Genomic DNA, 24610 nt, shown 5'->3' with positions numbered 1-24610 from the left:
ATTATCAAACAACAGAATAACAAAATGTGAAAAAAAGCACAAGGGAAGTATTATTAGAAGCAGCCATACTACTTTTCCGAGCACTGTACATGGACCAACATATATTCTATGCATATGTATCAAACAAACTATTTAGCTTAGTCCCTGTGATTTAAAAATGTAAGTTAATGCTGGGGAGAGGGGGGAGCTAAAGAAATTCTAGTTATATACACTGAACAATCTAGTATTACTGGTACTCTTAGTCAAGCTGCAGAATGTATTTGTATTAAAGTGGCAAGAAGATATAAAATCAGCACTAACAATCCCAGAAGCAATGTCTGAATAAATGCAACACGAATTCACGTCTTGCATGCAAATCAGTTTAGATACAATTTCAAAATACTTCATATGCTTCCTGGCATGGCAATATTCTTATAAAGCAACATCTCAGTAACAACCCAAATTATTGGTTTTCCAGATCCTGGGAATCATAAGACAGTGTGCATGTATTAACATTTTTCTGTTTAAAATTTTATTCTTGATACTAGGACATTTATCCACACAGGTCTGGAGAAGGCTTCCTAAAATTAGTTTTAACTATAAATGAGCAGAAGCCTTTGTCCAAGAGTTGCTGAAGAGAAGCAGTTAAACAAAATAAACCCAAAACAAACAAACCTCCCACTAAGCTATTACAAGAAATATCACTGGTATAGGCCAAAACATAAGCAGAATACCTGCGAGAACACAGATTGAAAAGCCTAAGTCTGCTAACCCACCCAGGAAATACTGTCACACTTCAGGCTCTACAAGCTGTGCAGAGCAGACACCTTCACAGCCAAAACCTAACAAAACGCACCATAGATATCCCCTGGACTTTGTGCTACTAGTGGAAACATAACCCAGACTGCACGCTTTCCTGAAGCACAAGTCACCAGGAGGCTGGCCGGCAGGTTCCCTGGTCTTTAAGCAGCACAACCAGCCCGGCACCCAACAAAGGGCTGTTGTTCTAAACCAGCACCAGGGTGGCTGCCGAACCAGTTGGCCCAGTACCCTACCGCAGTCTGTGGGACATCAAAGGCTGGCTGTGACCTGAGGAGACAATTAGGATGTGTTGGTGTAGAGTTACAAAGTTCTAAGAGGTCACTCACAGATGAATTTTAGTACTACAGTTCAACCCCTTTGTAAAGCAGTATTATTGGCTGCTTTGCAAAACTAGCTTTCAGATTTCCCCCAAATCTAGGGAAATAACTACATCACTTTTTTTCCTGTATAAAGCTTACTGCAAAATTAAAGTGCTATTCCTGAGATGAGCTAAGCAGCTTTAACATACATATAACATACTTTTAGTTTGTAAACAACAGATTCCATGGGTCTTTTCTCTTAAGGATCCAGGTAACCATGTTAACTGAGACGCTGATGTGGAAGGAAGGAGGTGAGCAGCTGTGGAATAATTAGCAAAGACAAAAATCACACCCTATTGCCAAAGACACTCAAGCTGCAGCAATGAAGTACAACATTCCCTTCAGAAAATTATTATCAGCACAAAGTAAAGCTTCTCAGTTTTGTACAAATGCTGTAAACAACAATTCAAGACATATGTCCTTAGAAAGAAACCCAGCTGTGCTTTCTTCTCTGTTTAGGACACTGTCAGTGTCAACACCATCTATCCCACCACACAGCAGTGCCCTTCTCATCAGCTCAAATCCCACGGTGCTTTCCCAGAAGGACTATTTCCTCCCTTGGTAATGCCGCCCCCCAAGATACAGCTTCCCCGTTTAACCACCACTTCCAAATGTGCATGCAAAACTATTAAAGACAGACCTGAAGCAAGCAAAAATAGGGCCAAGATGTTATGACACCTCCATATCGTACCAGTCTTTCAATCAAATAAAGAGAAAAAAGTTCTTAGATGATCCAGTAGTAAAAAATCAGATCTGATTTCTTACTTCTGAACTCTTAGCATGGCTGCAGTAAGGCTAAAGATCACTCACTAATCAGAGATTAGCTCGAGTCAGCTACTCTGAACAGTCACATAATGAAGTCACACAGTTTTATGGAAGGTCTTCACGCAATCCTGTAGTAGGGGGTTCACGGCGACCACCTCTGGCCAGCTATAGAACACCCTGAACAGAGTCACTTGGCTTTATTTTCCTTCTGTGGCAAAACACAGACCTTGCGTAGATTGCTACGAAATGGCAAAATGCATGAGAACTTGGTGTTATCAATGGCATTTTAAAGAAACAAATAGGAAAACAAAGTTGTTAATGCTTACAATCAGTATACAAACCTGAATATTTCATATCTGCAAAATCTACATTACGTCTTGGGTAAAAAGCAGCTTAATTTTCCTAATTTTTAAGGGAACTTTAAAAATTACTATCCCATGATTCAGGTACTTAATACAAACTTTCAAATAAAAATACAGAAACCCTGAGGTTTGAAAAATATTTTCATGCTTTTCCTTCAGTCCAGCATCTTCTCTCACATATAAGGTCATTTCCCTGTAGGATCTTCAACAGGAGCAAGGAAGCACCAAGCTATGGCATTTAACTTCCAAATGCTGCCGAACAAACTGGAATGCAACTGACACTATAAGAAAGCAAATTTTGTTTGCAAATTATCATATCAGGAACTCAGGCACTCATTTAAAAACATCAGGGTCATACTTAATCATCCTGACGCAATCAGCAACATCACTATAAAACCCTAGAGAGGAAGTGTTCTCTTGCTTAAGAGGAGCATACGCTTATGCACCTTGTTAAACTGAACTGAACCTTTTAAGTGATGCTGTTTAAGGAAAATCTTTAGTACTTCCTCCCTTCCCCCCCTTCCTTTTTTTTTTTTTTTTTTAAGACATAAGAGGCTATCTTATTGAAACTCACTTCACCTGAAGAAAATCTCTTGGGCCCAAAACACTGTTTTTACAGAGTTAAAAAAACCTGCAAAAACCAACAAACAGTTCTAAAGTTACATTGTAGCACTTCAGGTTAAATTAACCCAAATAAAATGTAAGTGTGCATTTTGCCTCTTTTTCTCCTCTCACACAAATCATTAGAAAAGACAGAATTTCTCTATTGGTCTTCACAAGACTGCACCCTGAGAGTTCCCAGAATACTGTAAATGTTAACTCCTGTACATTTAATTAAATACTTCCAAATCACAGCTTTTAGAAACAGATCTATTTCAGCCACAACACCGCCAGAACATAAGAGTTAAACAGAACTTTACCATCATAATTCAACCTTAGTATTGTAGTTCCAACAACTGAACTACTTAATTCTGAAAAACATGGTATTTTCCAGAAAAAAGTGATTAATTACACTAAATATTATACAACCAACTTAAAGGGATTTTAGCATATACATATCAATATCAGAGCTATGTTCAACAGCAGTATATCTCAAAACATAGAAAAGCACTATTTTTCATAGCATTCAGTAATGTTTGAAATGCTACGGCGATCACAGAAAAGTCATTTCTACTTGCTTTCTCCTACTAATTAAGAAGGCAAAGAGCAATAAGCAAGATGACAGAAGCCAAGAGTAAGATGAAGAGAGAAATAAACCAGATGGCATGGGAATATATTTACATATACTTAAGTTATTCCCAAATTATGAAAAAAAGGAAAGATCAAAATGTTTTCATTTGCCCTATAATCAGTGTTCTTTTAGAAAAGAGTTTTCAGATATTTTTATGTAAAGTGGATTGTGAATTCTAATTAAGGTATAGCTGTAAGCCAGGATCCTCCAACATACAATTAATCTTAAATCCAACCTCGAGCCGAGCAGGGCACAGATGGAGTTAGACAGATGTAATTACAAAGTCCATCAGCAGTAAGCCACTGGGAAAGGTTGCAGGCTTTCCTGTATTTCTTCTTTGTACTGGGCAGTAAGCTATTTTTGTCAAAATACACCAGGAAGACACAGCTACTGTGATATTGTCACAGCACTTGAATATTAGCTTTAGTTTTCATCATGTATTTTAAGGCACTAATTTTGAAACTAATGACGATTGCACTCCTGTTTCTGTGGGCTGCACTAACAGAGCGCTGGAGTACGTATTGCATTCCCAGCTTCGTTTCTGTTGTTCGGGATGAACTCCTCCCTTCTCTGCTTCAAACCTCCCCAACTGTAAAACTGCATTTTACCACCATTCTGAACCTGTAAAGTGAGATTAATTGTTGAAAAAACATCATTTTGAACATAAATGCTAAGAAAAATAAGACGTAACTTGGCAAGTCATTTATGTTTTTGTAATGCATGATCTGCTCTGCCATAGTGTTCACATCCACTTATTAGTTTCCTCTGAATGACAGAAACCCTCTCCAGAAGTCTTCAATTCATAACTGTCACTATAATCCATGAATTCATGGAAATTAGCAATTTTTGCCAATTTTGAGAAAAGAGACAAAAATACCCTGTTCCACCTAAGAATCAACTTTTCACATCCAAGTGAATTGACATCTTTACACTTGGACTCAGAGGACAAATTTTGCAATCCCATGTCTAAACACTGTATAGCAACTATAACTTGACTATACTTCCATAATTTCACATTTTCTTACAGCATCAGCATTGAAGAGTAATACCCAATAGCAAGGTATATGACATCTGCTTTGACGTTTTCCACTAACTGCAAACCCACGAACATGCTTTCTGCTTAGTGTCTGAAAACAGTATTAAGATTACACATTTTAAATGTTCATATGTTTCCATTTCAGATCTGCAAGTAGCACTGGAGCAAAGCAAAAAAAGATTGATATGTTTTCATATAATGCAGTCAATTCACATTCCATCATCATACGTGAACCATTTGCATATCTGAAAGTAGCAGCAAAGATTATCAGTAAGTTTGCACTAACCATTTTACCATGGTTATCCCACCCAAGCTGGGGAAAACAACTACTTGTCCCATGCACTGCAAGGGATTTTTTGGATAAGTTTTACACAGTAGCTGAAAAAGTAATCACAAAAGAGACTTATGTAATGGAAGTCAAATCCAGTAAAACGTTCGGAGGCAAATTCTTAACTTTCAGGTCATGAACTGACAAATTTAAGAACACACTAGAGTTAACGGTATTCATACACATTTTCAATTATGCATCACTGCATATCTGGCCATGCCCAAGACTGGACTTCGGCTCAACAAACATCCTGACTTTTAATTTTTTTGTTCAAACTGATATGCCAAAACCAGATCTATTTTACTAGAGCGGCAACAACTACTTCAGTACTGGTAAAAAAGGGTTTTTTAAACATTTCTTATATGTGGCAGGGAATTCTTCAGGCAAACTCTAACTAGTAGTGAGGATAATCTCAGCTAACTTAATCTACTTTGTGTCAAAGCAAACAGAAAATGCTCACAATCACCATTGCAAGAGGAAGTTCAAGAAGTTTGCCCTTGCTTCTCTCAGCCACCCACTCCACCTCCTAGCCCTCAATCTCTGCAAAACTCATCGTCACTCCATCCATACTACAAAGCAGAGAGACCCTTAGCCCAGGCTGGCTGGCACACTCTCCTCTGACCCAGAGCTCCCAGAACACCTGAGTCGCAAGGCAGTTTGAAAACAGTGTTAAATCTTACCCCCAGCCCAAGTCTATGAAAGGTCACCTAGCTCTGCAAACAAGCTCAGGGCTTAAGCAAGTACATATAATTGCCTGTGATCTATTTTTTTTCCCTTACAGAACTCCACCTGATTTTCATCACAAAGGGAGTCCCCTGCAATGAGTTGCCTCATACTTTATTAATGATACATTATTCACATCCTGCTCTGAATACACAACATTCTCCCTCTTCTCCATGGCACAAGTCCCTGCGTCTTTCAGAGGCAGTCATTCCATTAACAGCATTCTCACACTTACCTCCGCAATGTTTATCCCCAAATTTTGCACTAGGAAACTAAGGCAGAGCAATAAACATCAGTAATGCTGGATGTTCAGCTTAGACATCCACAAAATGGCTGAAATGAAATTATACAAAAGAGATTGGCAAAGAAAGTTTTTCTCTAGAAGGCCATTTTTTAGGAGCATTATTTGAAGCTGAAACTGTTTTTTGTACTACCATGAAATGAGCATTCTTAGCTTAAGCATGAGCAGGTTCATTCTTAATGAACACAGAGCGGTCTAGAAGACTCAGAATAACAGCTTTTCCCTGTGATGCCACTTCCAGCCAAAGATGCAGATACGCATTGTATCTGATAGAGACAACAGAATGAAACTTTCAAGGACTCAAAGTTACTCTATTTAAATCCCATTCTTGATCTGAGAAAAGTTACAGGGAAATTTTTTTTTTTTCATTGTTTTCATCATGATAATTAATCCATGTTTTATGAAAACTAGCCTTTGGGTAATTCCTGTTAGAAAGAATTCTGTAAATTTCTCCAGGCTGATATAAAATCAAGATAAAAAAACCCACAAAGCATTTGCTTTGAAGTAAGTTTTAAAAAGAAAAAAGAAAGTTCAGTAAGACTTGTGATATGAATAAGCATTTTGACAAACCCAAATTTTATGTTCAGAAGGCTCATATACATATTTAAGATGCACTTATTAAAACACCCACAAACCACAAAAAACTGTTGGAGCAGAAAGACTTAACTTCCCTAAATCACTTCTGTCCAACATAAGAGAAGAATTCAAGAACAATTTTATTTCTTCAAGAACTGTCAAAAATCCTTTCGGGAAATGCCTAGCCACTGTTGTACCTTGCAATCCAGCAGCCAAACACAGATGATTTGTTACCACTTCCCAACATGCCACACCTATTTATTACCTCTATTTACAAATGCTCAGAACAAGTTTGTTAACTAGAATAAGTTCATAACAAACATCAGACATCTGTATTTTATGTAATTTCTTCAAATCAAAATTTATTTAATTTTGACAAAAAGCATAACTGATCTTTATTCTTTTTGATATCTTTTAAGGGAACACAGTTATTTGTCCTATTAAGCACTTTCTTATATGTTTATCTTCTACAGAGCAAAAGTGGAGATCACAGGGGTAGTTCCTATGTTCTTTAGTTTACAGTGCTATACAATACCTTACCATAATTATAAGGTCTATTTAAGATCACGCTGCTAAGAGGGGTGGGCAAAACAACACAAAAAATCCATTTAGATTAAAATTCTCTAGCATTAAACACAACTAAAGAAATCACTTAAAACAGTATATTCCATTTCATCGCCTTTTAAGATGTACAAGTTCGCATGCATGAATAGTGGATATAGGTAACAGGTCCCCTAACACCACCACCATCATGAAAGGATACTGAGTGCTCAGCTGGGAAAGCTGAGAAGCCTATTTTCACAATACACCGCATGCAAACTGAGAAACACATGAGGACAGCAGAAAATCGAGAACGGAGATTAGCCAGGCAAATAAGACTCCCCTCCATAAACTAACAAAGTTCTGTTGAAATCATTAAGAAAATTAAGCACACTTTTAGTGATTTTTATGAAATAGATCTACAAAATAAAGCATTTTTAATACTAAGAATTCCACACAAAATGCAGATACTTACCCAACGTCTCATACTAGCTAGACTTAAATCGAAGGCCAAGGTCTCATGATCTAATCTGCAAGGTCAGAAATCCTAAAGCCCCAATGATCCCAAGTCACCTCCTCTCACTGTCATAAGACCAGGGAATTATTCCCCAAAATTGTAAAGCTCTAACCATGGCACATTTATCATCTTTCACAAGCTATTATTTCACCACAACATGCTATAAAATGGTTTTAGCGACTACTGTGGGTTCATGTCCTACATAATAATGGTAATGTATGCAACCATACTTCAGCAAAACCTTAATTTTGGGTTTTGTTCTTTTTTCTTTATTGTTCTCTTAAATGCATTGTAGGAATAAGCCAAATTATTTTGATGAGAGAACTGTTCTTTAAAAGTCTCATCTACTTTCAGTATAAAGATTTTTTTCCTAACAAAGTGTTTCTCATTACAAAAGCAGCATGTATTAAAAATTTCCATGCATAAATGTAAACATATAAATGCATTTGATGAGATGAATTCACAGAACATTTTATGTGGACTACCTACATCAGCTACTACAACCCTCAGATACAATCTGGCTCACATGCCCGTGAGAAAGCTAAACAGATTCAGAGCAAAAGCAATAAACTTGACACTGTATTGTTGCAATGCAGACTTGCAGAAGAAGAAAAAAAAAGAACTTAACTTTCCAGAGATGCTGAGCAACACGCACACCGTATAGCACAGTAGGTGCAGCAAACTGATCATCACTGTAGCCAGGTAATAGCCATGCTGCAATCCTTCCAGCTTCACCAGTTTGCCTCTACCTTCTGATTATCACTGGAAAGGAGGAAATCAGGGGCCCCAAGAGTAAAAATTCAATACTAAAACCATATTAACAACCTGGCTTTTTGCAGCACTTAATGAATTTGCTATAGTTGGCTCTAAAAATAAATTGAGATTTGACATTCTAGACAATATAATGGGACACTCCCTGGCAAATGAAATTTTATGCCAGTCATGTACGCACAGCATACCACTGAAGATCAACTCAGCCAGAGATAGTAAAACAGCTCGTATTTACACATTGTGTTTTCTTCCAAGCCAGCACACATTACACACAGGTTTCAGCTGAACAACACTGTACAGAACAGGACTGCCACCAGCCTTGCCAGATGAAGATTTCCTTCATATATTTATTGATTTTCATATTAATACCAATACTCTTGATATCCTACTAAGTCCTAAAAACCCAAGGCAGAAAGTATCTCTGACCTCAGCATCCAAAACTGCTTCTCAGCATTATCAGGGAACGTTCTGCTCAGTCAAAACACTGCTCTGCCACTTGCAGCAATGCAGCCCACGAAATATGCCTGACTACTGCAAAGATGCCAGAAAAACAAGAAAGGTTCATGAACTAGGGTAACAGATGAATATATTCGAATTATGAGCTAGTGCAGTGTACCTTAAAGTGCTGGCCTACACATTTTCAAGGCCAGCGATTTAGAAAAATAACTCACTGAGTATCTCAAAGTTCATGTCTGCAGTCTATACCTAAGTCAGCCTCGTGTGACTCAACGCGGGGTGAGGGGGGATATTAACCCCTTAAGGCAGACTATTCAGGCCCCTAACCTAAAGAAGTACTCAATGTATCTTACAGAAAGTGTCCTTTCCTAATATGCCCTAAGGGCAACTAGAAGCCTTAGAAACTTAAATTTCTCCAGCAAAAAAAGCAAAGACTGCCTGCATGCTGGCAGAGCGGCAACGGAAAGCTGTTGCAGCATATCTAAAAAGAAAGGAAACAAACAGGCAGTCTGAGCATCCCAAGGACCATTGCCACAGAAAGTGGAGAAGGGGCTGAACAAGGAAGTTAAATTTTTAATACTCCTTTCTGTTAAAAGGAGAAAAAAACCAAACAACAAACAACACTTTAAGGTGAAAACAATATAATTGAAAGTGAATTCCCTCTTGAGAATACCTCTTTTGTGATTTTGAAGTGGCTTAGTACTGCTTTTTGTGATTTTATTATTTCTAAAACTCAGGTTGTACCTACATGGCTCATTCCAAGTCTAGCCCAACTCAAGAACTAAGTGATGGAGCAGCTGATGACAACAAGCCAGTTGATCAATTACAAGGGAAAGCCCACTGTTGTTTTTGTTTGGTAGTTTTTTGCTTTTTTGTTTAAGGCTTAAGCTTTTAATATTATTTTTAACCACACCTAGTTAAGTCAAATCGCCTTTAACAAACTGACAGAGCAAACCTGTTAAAAATACAACATGCCCCACCTTCAATTAAAGGTTAAGCAAGCTCTCAAATAACATCACACTGCCTCAAAAAGCATTCAGAAGAGAAAAACCAGACTGGACATTCATGATTATTTTAAAGATTAAGAAGTGAAGCTAATATCTGAATATTTTCATTGTGGTGATGCATATAGCCTCAAAGAAAACCTTTAGATAACCTGATTTCACCACCATTAAACACACACTCACTTGTCCACCACCTGAAACACAGAACATCATGATCTAAATGCAAGGTACACCTTCTCAAAAGCCATTGCAAATGTTCACAAGATCACGTATGAAGTGTTTAAGAGAACTTTAAACTGCATTAACAAGAAGCTTTCCTGAAAGAAGTCACTAAAACCACATCTGTCAATCTCCTGTTGAATTCTAGTTGAAGAGCTCTCAACGACTCAATCAACCCCTCTTTCCACAAGAAGATCATAAGTGAGGAAGACGACTTGAAATTATGCAAGTGCTCCAAAAGAGCAGGATCACATGGTTACCCAAGTCTCAAAACTCTCTTTTCCTAGAGTTTTTTCCACAAAAGCATGCAACAGGAGAAAGCTATCTACAAGAAACACAAATACAAACAAGAAACAGAAACAATAAAGGAGATAAATATAGTTTTATGCTTATCAAAATAACATGTGAACATCTATGTAGCAATTTAGCAGCTGTTTTTGGTAATTTTGATAAGGACATTTACTATACCAGCTTTATTTCCCCAATCCAAAAGTTCTGATGCTTTTAAAGAAAACCATACATACACACACTAGCCAGTTTGTCTCCAAAAGAAAGAATATACTTGAAAAGCAAGGATTTTGGTGCACTAATATAAACAGGACATAGCTCACCTGCACCAAGTGAGTCCAGAATTCCAACTACATTTTACATCAATCCTCAAGGAAAATACCTTTTCCTACACTACAGCTATGTTTTCCCACACGAACTCCATTTTGAGCACTACTGAGAAGCGAACAGCCATCACCCTCATTTTGAGGCCTGAGCGTACAAGCGGTACTTTACCGAAGACATTGTCTAATCCAAAGAGCTTAGTATTGCAAGGCCTGGATTCTGCCAACACTTGCACATGCCTAACCTGATGCATATAAACGCGGATTACTCACATGCTGGAAGGTAAGTACATGAATAATAAGCATGTTCATGAATCAGCAATTATGTGCAAATAGAATAAAAAGCCAAAGTTAAAGGAAAGGGGGCACAAGAGGCAAGAAAGTTGTCACAAGTCATTAATAATTATAAGAGTGAATGCTCCCAACTGGGTTTTTAGGAAAGCTAACTTACTTCTAAGTTTAAAGAACATTAGCTTTGAGGGTTTGGGGGTGGGAAGGAGGAGAGTTTCTTGGTTTATCATCTGAATACACAATAAATTGTCAACTATATAAAAAGTCTGCCAAAAAACAACCCTTAGACTGCCCCTCTTTACCCAATCCCCCTAACTCTCCAGCTGAAACATGTAATGGTTTTAAATTCTCACTTGCTTTCTCTCCCCAGCTACAAGCCACCTGCATGCCTGGAAAGCTTCTCAATCAGGCCAAAATGGCCTATTTAAAATTCAATTCCTTTATCAGCCAACTAAAAAAAAATAAAATTAAGATTTTTCTAAAATACAAACAGCAGCTCTCCAGAACAAACTAGTTAATGCTGTGAACAAGCAAACTGCTGAGCAGCTCAACCCAGGGATTGTGAAATTAGAAGCTTCAGAAGTTGTGAGGAGGAAGGTGGGGGTTCTATATATAAAATAGCCTGCTCTTAACTTCCCTGACACCAGCTTGGGTAAGAAGGGCTTTCCAGTTCTAGTAAGTTATTCTGTATTGCCCAGTAATCATACACTGCCAAGAAAAATATCCTTAAGTGTTCACATCAAGTGGTCAAGTGCTCCCATCAGCTTCTTCAAGATGCAGCAATTCTAGGTACCCTGTCTGCTACCACCAGCTTCTCAAGCCTGCAAAGGATGCCTTGTGGAGATCAGACTCCTCCTGCACAACAGCTTACAACAGGAGTTCCCAAATTTAACCTTATTTGTTAGCTACAACAGCAAGGGATGCTGGTATTACCACCTGCCACCATCAACGCACCTGCAAGTGCACTACCACCTACAGCAAGCATACAAATATACCAATTACACAGCAAACATTGTATGCTAGGTATTTTGAACTGGTTTCTAAGCTATAGTACTATGGGCCTCCTTCAACATTTTAGTAATTCTATGTTGCACTGACAAGAATCAACATACCAGAGTAACACTGAGAACTCCAAAATACAGCCCTTTTGGAAGAGCCAGGCTCCAACATTCAAGATGCACTAACAACACGCCTCTCTTCAGAGGACAGCACCCTTCTTTTATGCTTTCATTAGAAAAGTATTGGTTAGCCTCAAGCCAAAGCTCAGTCAGTGCGACATTTGAGCTCCTACATCAGAATGATTCAGTTCTAAATTATCACCGTTCAATATAAAGCAGCCAATATCTTCCATCTTGAAGGTCACAAATAATGTTTCACCATTGCCTACTCAATGTAATTTGGAAAGCACCGGAAGCCTAGATGCCTCAACCTCTTTACTACAGCTCTTTTCATACAATGTTATATGCACTAACAAGTTTTGTGATCTCGATCAATACTACAAACACTTCACATAAGGAAATGTTTTTGCTTTATTACACATACAGCATTTTACGATTGTTTATATATATTTTAAGAAAAAAACCAAACCAAAACAACAAAAACCCAAAACCAACCAGGAACTAATTGCCTCACACTGTAACACCCAAAACATGCTGGGGACTGAACAGCTCTGAAGGATGAAACCTCTGTCCTTGCGATTTTACAGCATAAGAATTGTTAGAAAAAAGTGAAAAGTAGAAGGAATTTATCAAGACTTACTGGTATCCTTCTAATGACCAGGGTTTTAAATAAAGAATTGCATTGCTATAAAATAATAACTGAAATAACAATTAGGACTAAAGGGAGAAAGAGAAAGAGAGTTAACAGGAGCAAGGGAAGCTATAAAGCAAATTGAAAGAAACAAAGAAAAAAAACCAGGAAGTGGTAAAAGCAAACAGCAAAGGATTAAAAAAAAGAAATACATAGCTCAAATTGCAAGCTGCTAACAGAACTGAAAAGCCCGAAGTTACTACCCATGTGGTGGCTGTGGTCTTCACCATCTAGACCAAAGGTCCAAAAATCTCACGGCGATCAACACTAGTAAAAGCTACAAGACAACAATGTGACTGGGAACAGTAGTTAAATCAAGCTAAAGATCTGAAACCTCTGAGACAGGCAATCTTTATCTTTAATAAATAAAGAAGGAGCTAGTTACAGAAAGTTATTGACTTTTCTCACTGATCATGTCTGAAAGTGAAATTTCTGCTTCTATTTCAGGATACCCATAGAAGTAACAAGCTAAACAAACCAAAAATAGACGTCTCTCCTCTTTTCTGTAATTTTGTAAGACACCAAGTCCTGCACGTGTCTAAAGCGGCTCGATAGCTGTATGCACTGATATCATAAAAATCATTATTATTCATTTTACACTGATGAAAAACGTGTCCCCATGAGTTTACCGTGGCCAGCTTTCTTTCCACCCCCTCCCTAAGCACAGCAAAAATGTAATTGAGAGCTACCACCCTTGGGATCTGTGAACTACTAAACCACACATTTCCTTCTTTGGGATGGAGAGCCTGATTGCATTTACTTACTATTAGACCTTTCATTGGGAATACCCTTCCAGACACTTGTTGGAAACTTCCTGCTTTTTTTTAGCCTGCCAATTCCAAGAGATACCACAAATCTGAGATCATCAGAAGACACAGGTACTACAAAACTAGCACTGGGTATTTTATCAAATTTAATTACTGCTCGGTGCTGCTGAAGACCTGTACTTCTCCTAGTGTGACTTCTGAACACTGCCTGCTTTTTCATCTGCACAATTTAAGAAATCCTATAACAAGGCTTGCGAAGCTACCCTGGGAACTAATAACAGGTCTGGAAAAACCCAGACATACTGCTCTACTTCTCCCACTCTTCAATTTTCAGTGACGGAAGGGAGTGTAAATTGTACTTAATTGAAAAATTGTCAGTTCGGTCCTTGAGTCAGTAAATTGCGCTTTTACGATTTCTCCTCATTCTCCCTTCTCTCCTTTCCCAGGGAAGGCAGGCTTCCAACATTATTTCTCATCTTCTCAGAGCACTTGTACTGTAGTCTTCCCCTACTTCACCCCACAGCCTCCCAAGCCCCTCTTTCTTCTCACTTCCTCCTACAGGACACCACATCCCACCTCCACATCTCGCACCCTTCCTCCATACAGTCTCTCAGCTCCTCGCTAGCTCAAGTTCTCACTCCTGCTCATAAGCTCCTCTCGCCAGTCACCAGTCAACGTTTTGGGGGGAACAGTCAATACTTTGGGGCGGGGGATAGGGAAGAAGCGGCACAACACGGAGGCTCCAGCACCAGCCCTGCACAGTCACACTCCCAGCTCCTCAGGGACAACCCTGGAATTTCTGCATTTCTTGCGGGTCTCCTCGGTGCTGCCAGCAAAAGAAGTAGGTCTCAGCTCTCCACCTCCTAAATTCATACATACAGAGCTTGCCTTTTGTGTTTGTTTTTAAATATGCTGAAAGACTTTGCAATATTTAAAAGTAAACTTTGTGAATTCAGATCAGATATTGTCTGAAACAACTCCCTCCCTCATAGAGGAAAGAGAGGAAGTTGATATATTCCCTCTAAATAGCTATAAAAGTTTGAATTATTTTTCCTACTCCTATAAATGCCCATATTTACTTTTTGGACTGGAAATTAACATCTGATCTCTGACCAAACACAGTTAGAAATATAAGTCTTATTTAATAACAGAAGGAAAACTTTCAAAGTCAATCTACAACCATCTTCTTTACTTCTTGCTCCCTTAAAGACCTTTTTAAAAATGCAATCAATTTGGAGTTTTAAATTTTGAAGTTTTAAATTCCAGTCTTGAAACTGTTAAATAAAACACCTCTGAAGCCTAACATGCTCTGCTTTTAAAATCCAAAATGGTGCTAAATCCTTACAGTAAAAAAGCCATTATGTTATGTATGGTTAAGCTTACAGACGCAGACTCACTGATTGTAGCTGTATGGGTACAGAAAAGTACGCGACCAATTGCTAATATAAAAGGAAACTGTGAACCTAAAAGTTTAATAGTTGTGAAACCAGCAGCAAAGTTTAACAATCTACTCCGCTTGAGGATAAAGCGCTAGCAGCGCCTTTGTAGCCCCACAAGTTAGTCTCAAAAACAAATTCCAAGCTTGACAACCAAACCCGCCTTTTCCCCACTTCTTTAATACCAGAAAAATGTACGTACAAAGCTCTACATTACCTGAAGCAGTCTAAAGTCTACATAGTCTCATTAGATTTGTGGTTTAGCCCTTCAATTACATTTAAAAGAAAATACATCTTTACTAGCCTTTGTCACAATGAACTATCTTCCACTGTATTCTTGTCTTGGACACATTTTATGTCACAAAGTTCACATTATATGAATTACAAGAATAATATATCTGCTTAGCAAGATATCCAAGAGATAACTGGATGTTCAGAAGTCATTTATTTCCACATTAGAAGGGATATGTTATTCTATCAGGATACAGGATTTCTCACATGCATGATGGAGGTAATTTGCCAAATCAAGTATTTAATAATAATCCATCAGTTCACCCCAAAATAAATAAAAGCACTTGGCACACTGCTTAAAGAATTAGCCCCTGTGCAAAGTACTGGAAGATTTTAAATCAGCCCAACAGTCACTTTCACATGGACAGAGCCAATTTCTCACAGAAACACTTACACAAAAGCATAATGTAGTAATCAAAGGTCTTACTCAAGGAAGGACTAGTGTCTCTAAACATGATTAAGTGAAACAGAGCAAATCCCACTTTGTTTAGCTTCTGCTGTGACAGAAGGTAGTTTCCTTTTAGATTTTGCACTGTGTTTACTAATACCGTTCGGCATACTGTTCTCAAATTAGAAACAAAACAAGCTTAAAAATATACCTTTTATTGGAGAAACTGTGATCCACAAACCACTATACAGGTTTAGGTTTAAAACAAGCAATTACAAGCTACTATAGAAGACAAATGTATTTAAATGGAACTGAAGTGGGGGAAACTCTACAAAGAAAAGAAAGCTCCTTGTAACATAAAGACATAGTTACCTACATTGGAAGTCTTTCGGCAGTTACTAGGACCCCAGTTCTTTCCCTTTAGCAGTCAGACCAGCTGTTTACTTCCCTCCATGCTGTGTAGATAAATTCTTATAAAAGTGTCAGCTCTACATTGTCCAGCCAGCCACAAGAACTCTTGGTATAAATAACAACCAGAGTTTCCATCCGAGTTTACATATTACCTTTAAAGTCCAACAGGAGGTGATATTTAAAATGAGAAGGAAGAAAACACAAAGTAAACCACAAAGTAATGGTACACTTCACATATATCAAAATGGAAGGAGAATCACTCATGCTAGTGTAGTGAGCAGACTGTATACTGCATTTTGCAAGTCTGAACAAAATTAAGTTGCTGATTACCTTCACATTTCTCTCACAACAACAGCACACAGGATAAAGAAATTAGCAAATGCTACTACAATAAGTTATTGGTTATAAATGATTTTCATCTCCAACAAGCATTCAGGGGTTTTACTTTCTATTAGCCTCCTCTTCCAAACGATACTAAAATTAAGTGTACCACTATAAACTGCTATTTTTTTCATATACTAACTGTAATTTTAAAAATTAATTCAGCTGGATAGGTTCAATTAACGGGATGTTTAAGATATATATTTTTTGCCTTTAACAATAGCGGCATTTTACGTAATATACGCTGAGGACTGTTTCACTTGAGTATTTTAAATACAGAATCCAACAGTTCTCCTTGCTACTGTGTTTACAGTTTGCTACTACACCCAAAGAACAAAAAGCGACTTGACTCATCTGCCCTCTACATCCCCAGTGAAAAGGAGTAAAACTCCTAAATGGCAGCAGAAAAAGCAGATGGCTGGTCAGACTTGCTACAATCAGATACTAGAGTAAAACCCAATCACATCTGAATACAGGTTCAAACAAGAACCCTTCTACTGCAGTTAACTCTTTACATAACACATCCAGGACAAACTCACGCATAGACCAGGATTTTTCAGAGGCGTTCAGTGGGCACACAAGCAGCCTCACAACTAGTCACCATAAGACCTCCTCAGGGGAGTAAAGTTGGAATATATACAAGAGTGTTAGAGTGTTTGAAGGCTCAGGTCCTTTACCTTCCTATGTGCATGATGGTTTATTCTTAAGCTCACTATTAGCAATCACCTGCGTACTAATTTGTAAACATGTTTACTGCAAGGGAAACAAAATCATAAGTCTCAAAGTTAGCTCTTTATTACTACTGATAAATGAAAGCGATAAAATTTTAAAACCCATCATGTCAGAGGAATGTCCTTCCCCACACAGATGTTAATCTAACTCAGATTAGCCTCATGAATGCATTCCGTCAGGGAGGATATAGTTTATTTTGCCAATCAAACTACTTCTCCCTTGAGAGCTCAGTGCCATGAGACATTTTGCAATTCCAACTTCTATTTTAAAAATAAAGGGTATTACTATATCCAATGACTACTTCATTTTTTCCTACCATTCATGGTTTACACCTTTGTTTTAAGGCTGGGGAACGTTAGTAGCCCGCTACCATTAATGCATCTTCTCAACAAGACAAGACCAAGCATTAATCTAGTCATACAAAAACATCACGGGTCCCATTCTGAAAGGCAGCCAGTGCCCTCATCTCCCATTGATGTCAAATCACATAATGTTGTAAGTGCGGAGGTCTATTGTTTAGTCCATTTTTCCCCATCCTGTGAGGTCCTGCAATATATTCATTACAAAAGGTCATACACTATAAACACTGATATAAAACAAAACATAAGACCCTCATGCATTTTCTTGTTTACACCAAACTCCTAGCATCAACAGCGTAATTCAAATAAGGGCAGAACACACAGTGCGACTGCACATGCAAGCACTATTTTCCAGCCGGAAGCAGCTCTTAAAAGGTTTTATTTTCTAAAAGAAATGGTATAGTTTATAAGAGCCAGGAAGCCCTCCCAATCCAGTTCCTTACGTAAACAGGTAGTCACCCTGCAATACCCAAAGCTGTTAACAAAACCAAAAAGATACCCCATCTTTCTGAATCAGTCAACTTGGAAAACCACTGGAAGAGAATACCTGCACATCACTTGGAAAACTGCCTATTCTTTATCTGTAATACAGAACTACTATTTACTTCAGCTGAAGTATTTCTCATCTAGAAACACAGCTGCGCTTGCAAGGCCTTGTGTATTATCACCAAATCTTTTTCTTTAATTATTTTAAAGCCTGGTATTGTCCACATAAAAGTAGACTGCGTGGCTTGTTTTGGAGGGGGAAGAATAGGGGAACACCTGTGGGACAAAGCCCAACTTAGTTAAGGAGGAGGTTTACACTGAAATCAATTGTTTTCCTGTTCTAACCACCAAGAAGAGCTACAATAACACAGCCCCAAACAAATGTATGTTCGTCCGAGAAAAATAGCTACAATATTTATTCAAACATCTGCTGGAGTCCTGCCAGCCAGCCTATGCTGGCAGACTGGCTGCGGGCGGGGGGGGGGGGTGGGGTGGGGTGGTGGAGTTTCACAGTTTTGCCCGGTCAAGAAGCGACTGTCTAACACCACCGGCGGCCCCAGAGGAGCTCGGGGGAGGAAAACCCCTTCGGGTACGGTTTTCCCGAGCCCCCAGCCGGCACCCGGCTTCAGGGGATGGGAGCAGCAGCAAGACCCAGACTGGGGTGACTTCTACAGGCACCGTACAGCATCCGCGGCACCTCTCGGGGAGCGGTACCGACCGGCGCGCCCGCCAGAAGAGAAAGGAAAAGGGCCGGGAGCGCAGAACAAGAATCGAGCGCCCGAGTAGCAACACGGGAGTTTTCCACCCACCCACCGGAAAAGCAGGACCCCCGCCCGCTGCCGCCCCGCTGCCTTCCCGCTTGCGGGAGGGGGGGACCCGAGGGTCCCGCGCAGCCCAGCGGCTCCCCTGCCCCAGCGGGGGTGGGCGGGGGCAGCCGCTGCCCCCCTCCTCCTCCTGCGCACCTTCCCCGGGCCCCGCCGGGCCCCCGGCCCCACTCACCGGCCGTCTCGGCCGCCGCCGGCGCCCCCGCCACGCCGTTCAGGTAGAGGATGGAGAGCAGGTGGGGCTGCGTCTTCTCCAGGGCCACCCGCAGGTCCTGGAAGTGGTCCCGCTCCTTGGCCAGCAGCAGGGCGATGAGCAGCTCGGCCTTCCCGCCGCCCGCCGCCTCCAGGTCGCGCAGGTCGCGGGGGCCGAGGGCGCCGGCGGCCTCCAGCAGCTCCACCACCTTGTCCACCTCGGTCATGGCCTGCGCCAGGCTCTGGCGGCACTGGGCGAGCAGCTCCTTGTGCTTCGGCTCCATGGCCGCAGCAGGCCGCCGCCGGCCAAACTTCGCCCGCCGGGGCCGCGCACCGCCGCCGCCGGCCCCCGGCCCCGCCGCTCGGCCACCGCCGTCCCCGGGGAGGCGCGGGCCGAGGAGGGGCGCCGCCGGCCGTCCTCCTCCGGCAGCCGGCGCCCCCGCAGCGGCCCCTGGCGAAACTTCTTCCCGGGGAAGCGGCGCGGAGCTCGGGCAGGACCTGGGCCGAGGGCGGCTTCGCCTCTTCCTGCGGGCCGGGAGCCGCCGCGCTCCCCCTCAGGCGGACGGGGGGCCAGCCGCCGTCAGGGACTGCTGCTCCTCTTCCTCCTCCTCCAGCTGGCGCCCCTCTCGCCTCCTTTCCGCCCCCCCGAGCGGCAAAACAACTTCTCCTCCTCCTTCTCTCCCCTGCCGCCGGGCGGGAGACAGCCGGGAGCAGGAGCTGCGGGAAGGGCGGCCGCCGCCTCCCGCGCACCCCCCACCCCCCTGCGGGGCAGCCCAGACAACTTCTCTCCTCCGCTCGCTACAGGCCACACGGCCGCGGGGCGAGGAGGGGGATGGGGGGAGACGGCTTCAGCTGCAAGCGCCTCCTTTCATTCGCGGGCGCGCGCAGCCATATTGGTTGCACAAGGCTGCCGCCTGCGCCGAGACGGAGCTGCGGCAGCGCATTGCCCGCCCGCGCCTCGCCTCGCCTCCCGCCGCAGCAGCAGCCTCTCCCCGGCCGCCGCCCGCCTCCCGGCCGTCAGTCAGGTGCTCCCCGCCGGCCCGTGTGGGGCGTGGAGGCGGGGCGCCGGCGCCCGGGCGGGGCGAGGCAGGCCGGGCCGGGCCGGGCCGGCGGGGAAGGGCCCGCACCCCCACCCCCGCTTCCCGCGGTGAGGGGCGGCCTCCGCGAGGCTTCCCCCGCTCCTCCCTCCGGGAAAGCGGGGCTTCGCCGGGGCGGGAGGGGGTGAGCGGCCCCGGGTGTCTCGGCGGTGAGACAAAGGCTGCGCTGTGGCGGGGCGGCGCTCCTCCCCGGCGGCCGGGGCCGGGCGGGCACGGCGGGGCCGGGGGCTGCAGGCCTCCCCCGCCTTGGCGGCCCGGAGCCCAGCATGCCCGGCCAGGCCGGGCCGGTGCTCTCTCTTGGAGGGCGGGAGCGGCCGCCTGTTGATGGTGCTGGCGGTACGGCGGCGGGGGCCGGGGTCTGCGCCGGGCGGCAGCTTCAAACGTCAAGATGTCTTTCGTCCTAAACCGGCAAAAGCAAAACATCAAAATAGTACCAGGCCGTTGGGGGCTTTGTCCGTTAGAATTGACAAAAAATAAATGTTTTCAAACCAAAGATCCACGAGATGCTGGCTCATCTTCCCCCCAAATGTAGTTTCTTCAGCGTTTCGTGAATAACCAGAGACCAGGTAATTTACTGACGGAGTACCGGCCTGTCTGTACTCGGCAGCAACTGCAGGATGTAATTGTTTAGCAAATAGAAAGGAGAATAACAACTTTTCTATCCGAAGGTTAACAGTCTGCTTGTACCGAATGGTACCTTAATTTGCAGATGGCTAGGGGAACAGGCTGCCCAATGACCACAAGCAATTATAATCCTAACTTCACATTTTACGTGAAAGACTCGTAGGCATGTTTCTGATATCCTGCAAAAATAATGGTGGCTGTAATGACACAGAAAAAGCATCACCGGTGTTTGTGTTAACCCTGCTACATCTAGTAGCAACTGAAATTATCTGAAAGTCTCCTGTCCGAACACTTGTATGCTTTATTTAGTGCTCAGAGAGCTGGACTCCATGAGGAACAAGGGGAAGCAATTGTTCCCTAAAATTTTCTGTTAACACACCTGTTTGGAGAATTCAGGTGCTGAACCAGGTTTCAAATCAACATTATATAGTTGAACAGATGATGATGATGTCTCTCATATGTGAAAACAGCCTTGGGTGACATGCATAATCATGGTGTGCATTCTACTGCTATTAGTGGAAGCAGATACAGAATAAAGGGACTTAGGGATTTTTCCCAACCTTAAAAGTCATTATTTACAACAATACTTGAAAGTATGGCATGATTTTGAAACAAGTGTTTTCACATTTGATCCATTGTTACTTACTTATGTTCTTGCAGATTTGTTTCTTCTAATTTTGCATCCCTGGTTTTCTTTGCAACTTTCTTTACTAGATGAAATGCACAGAGATGAGCTTTGTTGGCTAATGACTAATGTTGTAAATTCCTGCAAACTTTGTTCTTTCTAGGCTATTTAAATTTATCAGAAAATCTGCCTATTTCTCTCCAATAAGTTGGGCAAAGTTTAGCCAGTAAAGTGACCGTACATTCCAGAAATGCTGGTTAACACCGGTATGCATTAATTGTTGTCTTCAACTCAGCAAAACAAAGTTGAAATAGAACAGAGTGAAAAACTACCGGTAAGAAGTGAAACCTGCCTTGTGTCACCTAGCGCACAGCTGAAGCAGACACGGCTCTCGGCTGGTGCCAAAGCAGTTCCCTTCGGTGCGTCAAACAGAACGTAGGGTAACTAGTCATGCAATTGACAGCTTTCATAAGGCAAATGCACAAGAAGTCTGAACAAAGCTTGCACAAATTATTAAAGTATTTCCTAGTTTTTAAGACTTTCTAATCTCAGCAGTCCTTCAACAATATTGTTTTAGTGTGTGTGTGCTTACATAGTTTTCTGTCAAGAAAAGGAAACAAACCACTAAATTTCAGTAGGGGGCATTATGGTAAGAGCCATACTTTAGATCTATGCAGCAGTCCTCCACTACTTGAAATAATGAAGAACAATCTTGGTTTTCGTCCTCTGCCTGCTTCTGCACTCTGATACGTGTTCTTCACCACAAGTTGCAGTAACCCAGGAATGGCATGGTTCAGGCAGGGCTAACTCAGGTATCTTGAGTCCCATTCCAAAGTCTAGAGGGAGGTGTGCCTTGGCAAGTGTTTGCTCTAGACTCCATTTACTCCTGCCTTCCCCAAATGTGCGTCTTAGTCCTTTGCCTTCTCTTCCAAATAAAATATCCATCTTCTCATCCTGCAATGCCTGCCTTGCCCTTTGCTTGCAGATCCACATGTCCCATTGCTGTTGTTCAGGTAGTGCCAGGCAGCAGGTAAATCCCTGCCATATCAGGTTTCTTTCTTTCTGGAAATGCAGTTTCTATCTTTTTGTCATATCTGAGTCTCTTACACTCCATTTTTCTTGCAAATAGCAAGTATTCTTTGCTCTCAGATAAATTTAGATAAATTTCTCATTGCACAGATAAATTTCTCTCTTTCATGGGTCCAGCTGACAGGCAATTGCCTGCGTAAGAGAGGGACTTTGCTGTTACCTCAATTGCTTGACTCAGTATAGACCTTCCCGAGCAAATGTAGGGAAAGTCTTCATAAGACTTCGGCATATAGGTCATCTCTGAAGACTTGAACTATGAAACGTATGCAGATTTATTATGCCAGAAGTTTATGAAATGACCAAAATTCAGATAGTCACAGTACCCCAGAATCTACAACCCTACTGCCAAAACAAGCAGCAAGACCAATTTTCAATTAATTCCTTCCTCCCTCCAAAATAAAAAATAAAAAATGGGCAAAACCCTTTGGTTCCCCTGCCAAGTATTCAGAAAAAGAATATATCTGCAGAATAAATTTTCAGAACTAAAATCTAGGTTAATCAAAGACAGATCCCTGAAATGAATTAAAGTCTATGACTTGCACAGACTATGCCAGAATCAACCAGGTATTTATCAGAATACCAAAAGGAAGGCAGGTTTTCTGTTTGTTTGTTTAAACCAAATAAAAGGAATTATTTAAATAAATGTAATTAAATATGCAGCTCTGACACAGGATGTCATGGGTACTTGTGTAAAATTGGATTAAAACCACACCTTGACAAATTAACAGAAAAAGAAGATGAGTAGATTTTTCTAAGCTTTGGAAAAGCTTTCCAAATCCTTTTTTTTTGAGATTTGGAAACTAGGCTACTGAGGATATATACTCTGGGCGTTAGGAAAAAACATGACTTTCTGAGAAAGCACATTAGGCTAGCAATACCTGTGCCTATGAAGTCTGAGAAATATTTGGAAGGGCAAGATGGGGACATGGAGGTTTATTTTTATTCAATTTTTTATCTTCTTTTCAGAAAGAAAAAGAGAAGCACTATCGTTGCCATGCAGAAATGAAGTCTTTGAAATACTGATAAAACATGCAAGGCTTAAGAAGGTATTGGACCTTGGGAATGATTTTCAAAAGCAGAAATTGGAATTTGAAAAATCAAGTTGGGTATCTGCTTGGTATATCTGCCTCTGAATGCCCCCCCCCCCCATCCCCCCCTGTAGATTTAAGATGGGGGCAGCGAAGTAGTTTTAAGTCTTTGTATTGCAGAATTTTCTATTGGGAGGACAGAATCATCCTCAGGAGAAGAATTAGGTTTCAGCAAGCCACAGTCCTGCAGCTGAAGACTGTTTTTGTTATAAGTCCGTATAACTCTGTGCAGTATATGAAATCCCAGAAAATTCCACAATATTAACTACAGTACATATAAAAAAAGCAAACATGCAAGCTTTTGAAAATATTAAGATCAGAATCAAGAGCAGCAAGAACAGGATTTAACCTTCAATACAAGAAAGTTTTGTTCCCATAATTGCCAGTACACCTTTTTTATTGTGCAATAATCATCATGCTTGTGTATGCAAACTCAGCACATTTCCTGAAATACAATGTTGTGTCATACATTCACATTAGAAACTAAGAAGAGATTCAAATTCATGTAATCCAGCATGTAGTTCTCACTGTAAAAGTCTATCGTCCATACAGATCAAAGAACTTTAGACTGAAACCAAGAAGACTCTGACCACCGTGACAATCAAGCGGGAAAGAAGAGAGCAGAGGAAAGAGGAAGAAGAGAAAAAGAAAGAGAAAGACAAAATAAAAGCCTACCTGCTTTCAAGATGGATTTCAATAAGATAGTATAAAACATTGCACCTGCAATGGCAGGGACTGCACCCAGTGACTGTTCCATCCCGCAAAATGCTTGCTTCCAAAAGCCATTAGGTGATGAGATTTATATTCTCCATCGGTCATCCATGTACTGAGTGACACTGTTGTATTATTTTAGCTTGGTATTTTCTGATAAGGCACCCTTTAGAAACATCTGGGCTTTAAAACAGATTTCTTATACTCACTTTAATAGGACTTTTAACAGCGCAATAGTGTAAAAAATACCTGTTGCTCCTTCTCAAATACTTCCTCCTTCTCTGCATCTACTTGCTTACTGCTGCTCAAGTCACAGCAGCAGCTCCGCTGCTGTAGTTTTACTGGTAAATCCCCTCCTCAATATCATTGGTCTGAACCAGTCAGAAATTCTAATGGTCAAAACCAGAGA

The 24610-nt window shown here is 41.4% G+C and overlaps 1 protein-coding gene across 3 annotated transcripts in view; it reads right to left on the bottom strand.

Annotated features, from left to right (window-relative positions):
* Nucleotides 1–19952, bottom strand: part of DLG5 (discs large MAGUK scaffold protein 5) — a 113505-nt gene extending 93553 nt beyond the window's left edge. For all 3 annotated transcript variants that reach the window (XM_075025655.1, XM_075025658.1, XM_075025656.1), the window contains exon 1: nucleotides 18951–19952. In XM_075025655.1, the coding sequence (XP_074881756.1) occupies nucleotides 18951–19251 (301 nt within the window). In that variant the 5' untranslated portion in view covers nucleotides 19252–19952. The remainder of the gene's footprint in view (nucleotides 1–18950) is intronic.
* Nucleotides 19953–24610: the final 4658 nt, after the last annotated feature.

The sequence above is a fragment of the Buteo buteo genome, chromosome 4 (genome assembly GCF_964188355.1).
Source record: "Buteo buteo chromosome 4, bButBut1.hap1.1, whole genome shotgun sequence".
NCBI lineage: Eukaryota > Metazoa > Chordata > Aves > Accipitriformes > Accipitridae > Buteo > Buteo buteo.
Note: the sequence above shows the minus strand (reverse complement) of the source record. Positions and strands in the feature narration are given on the sequence as shown.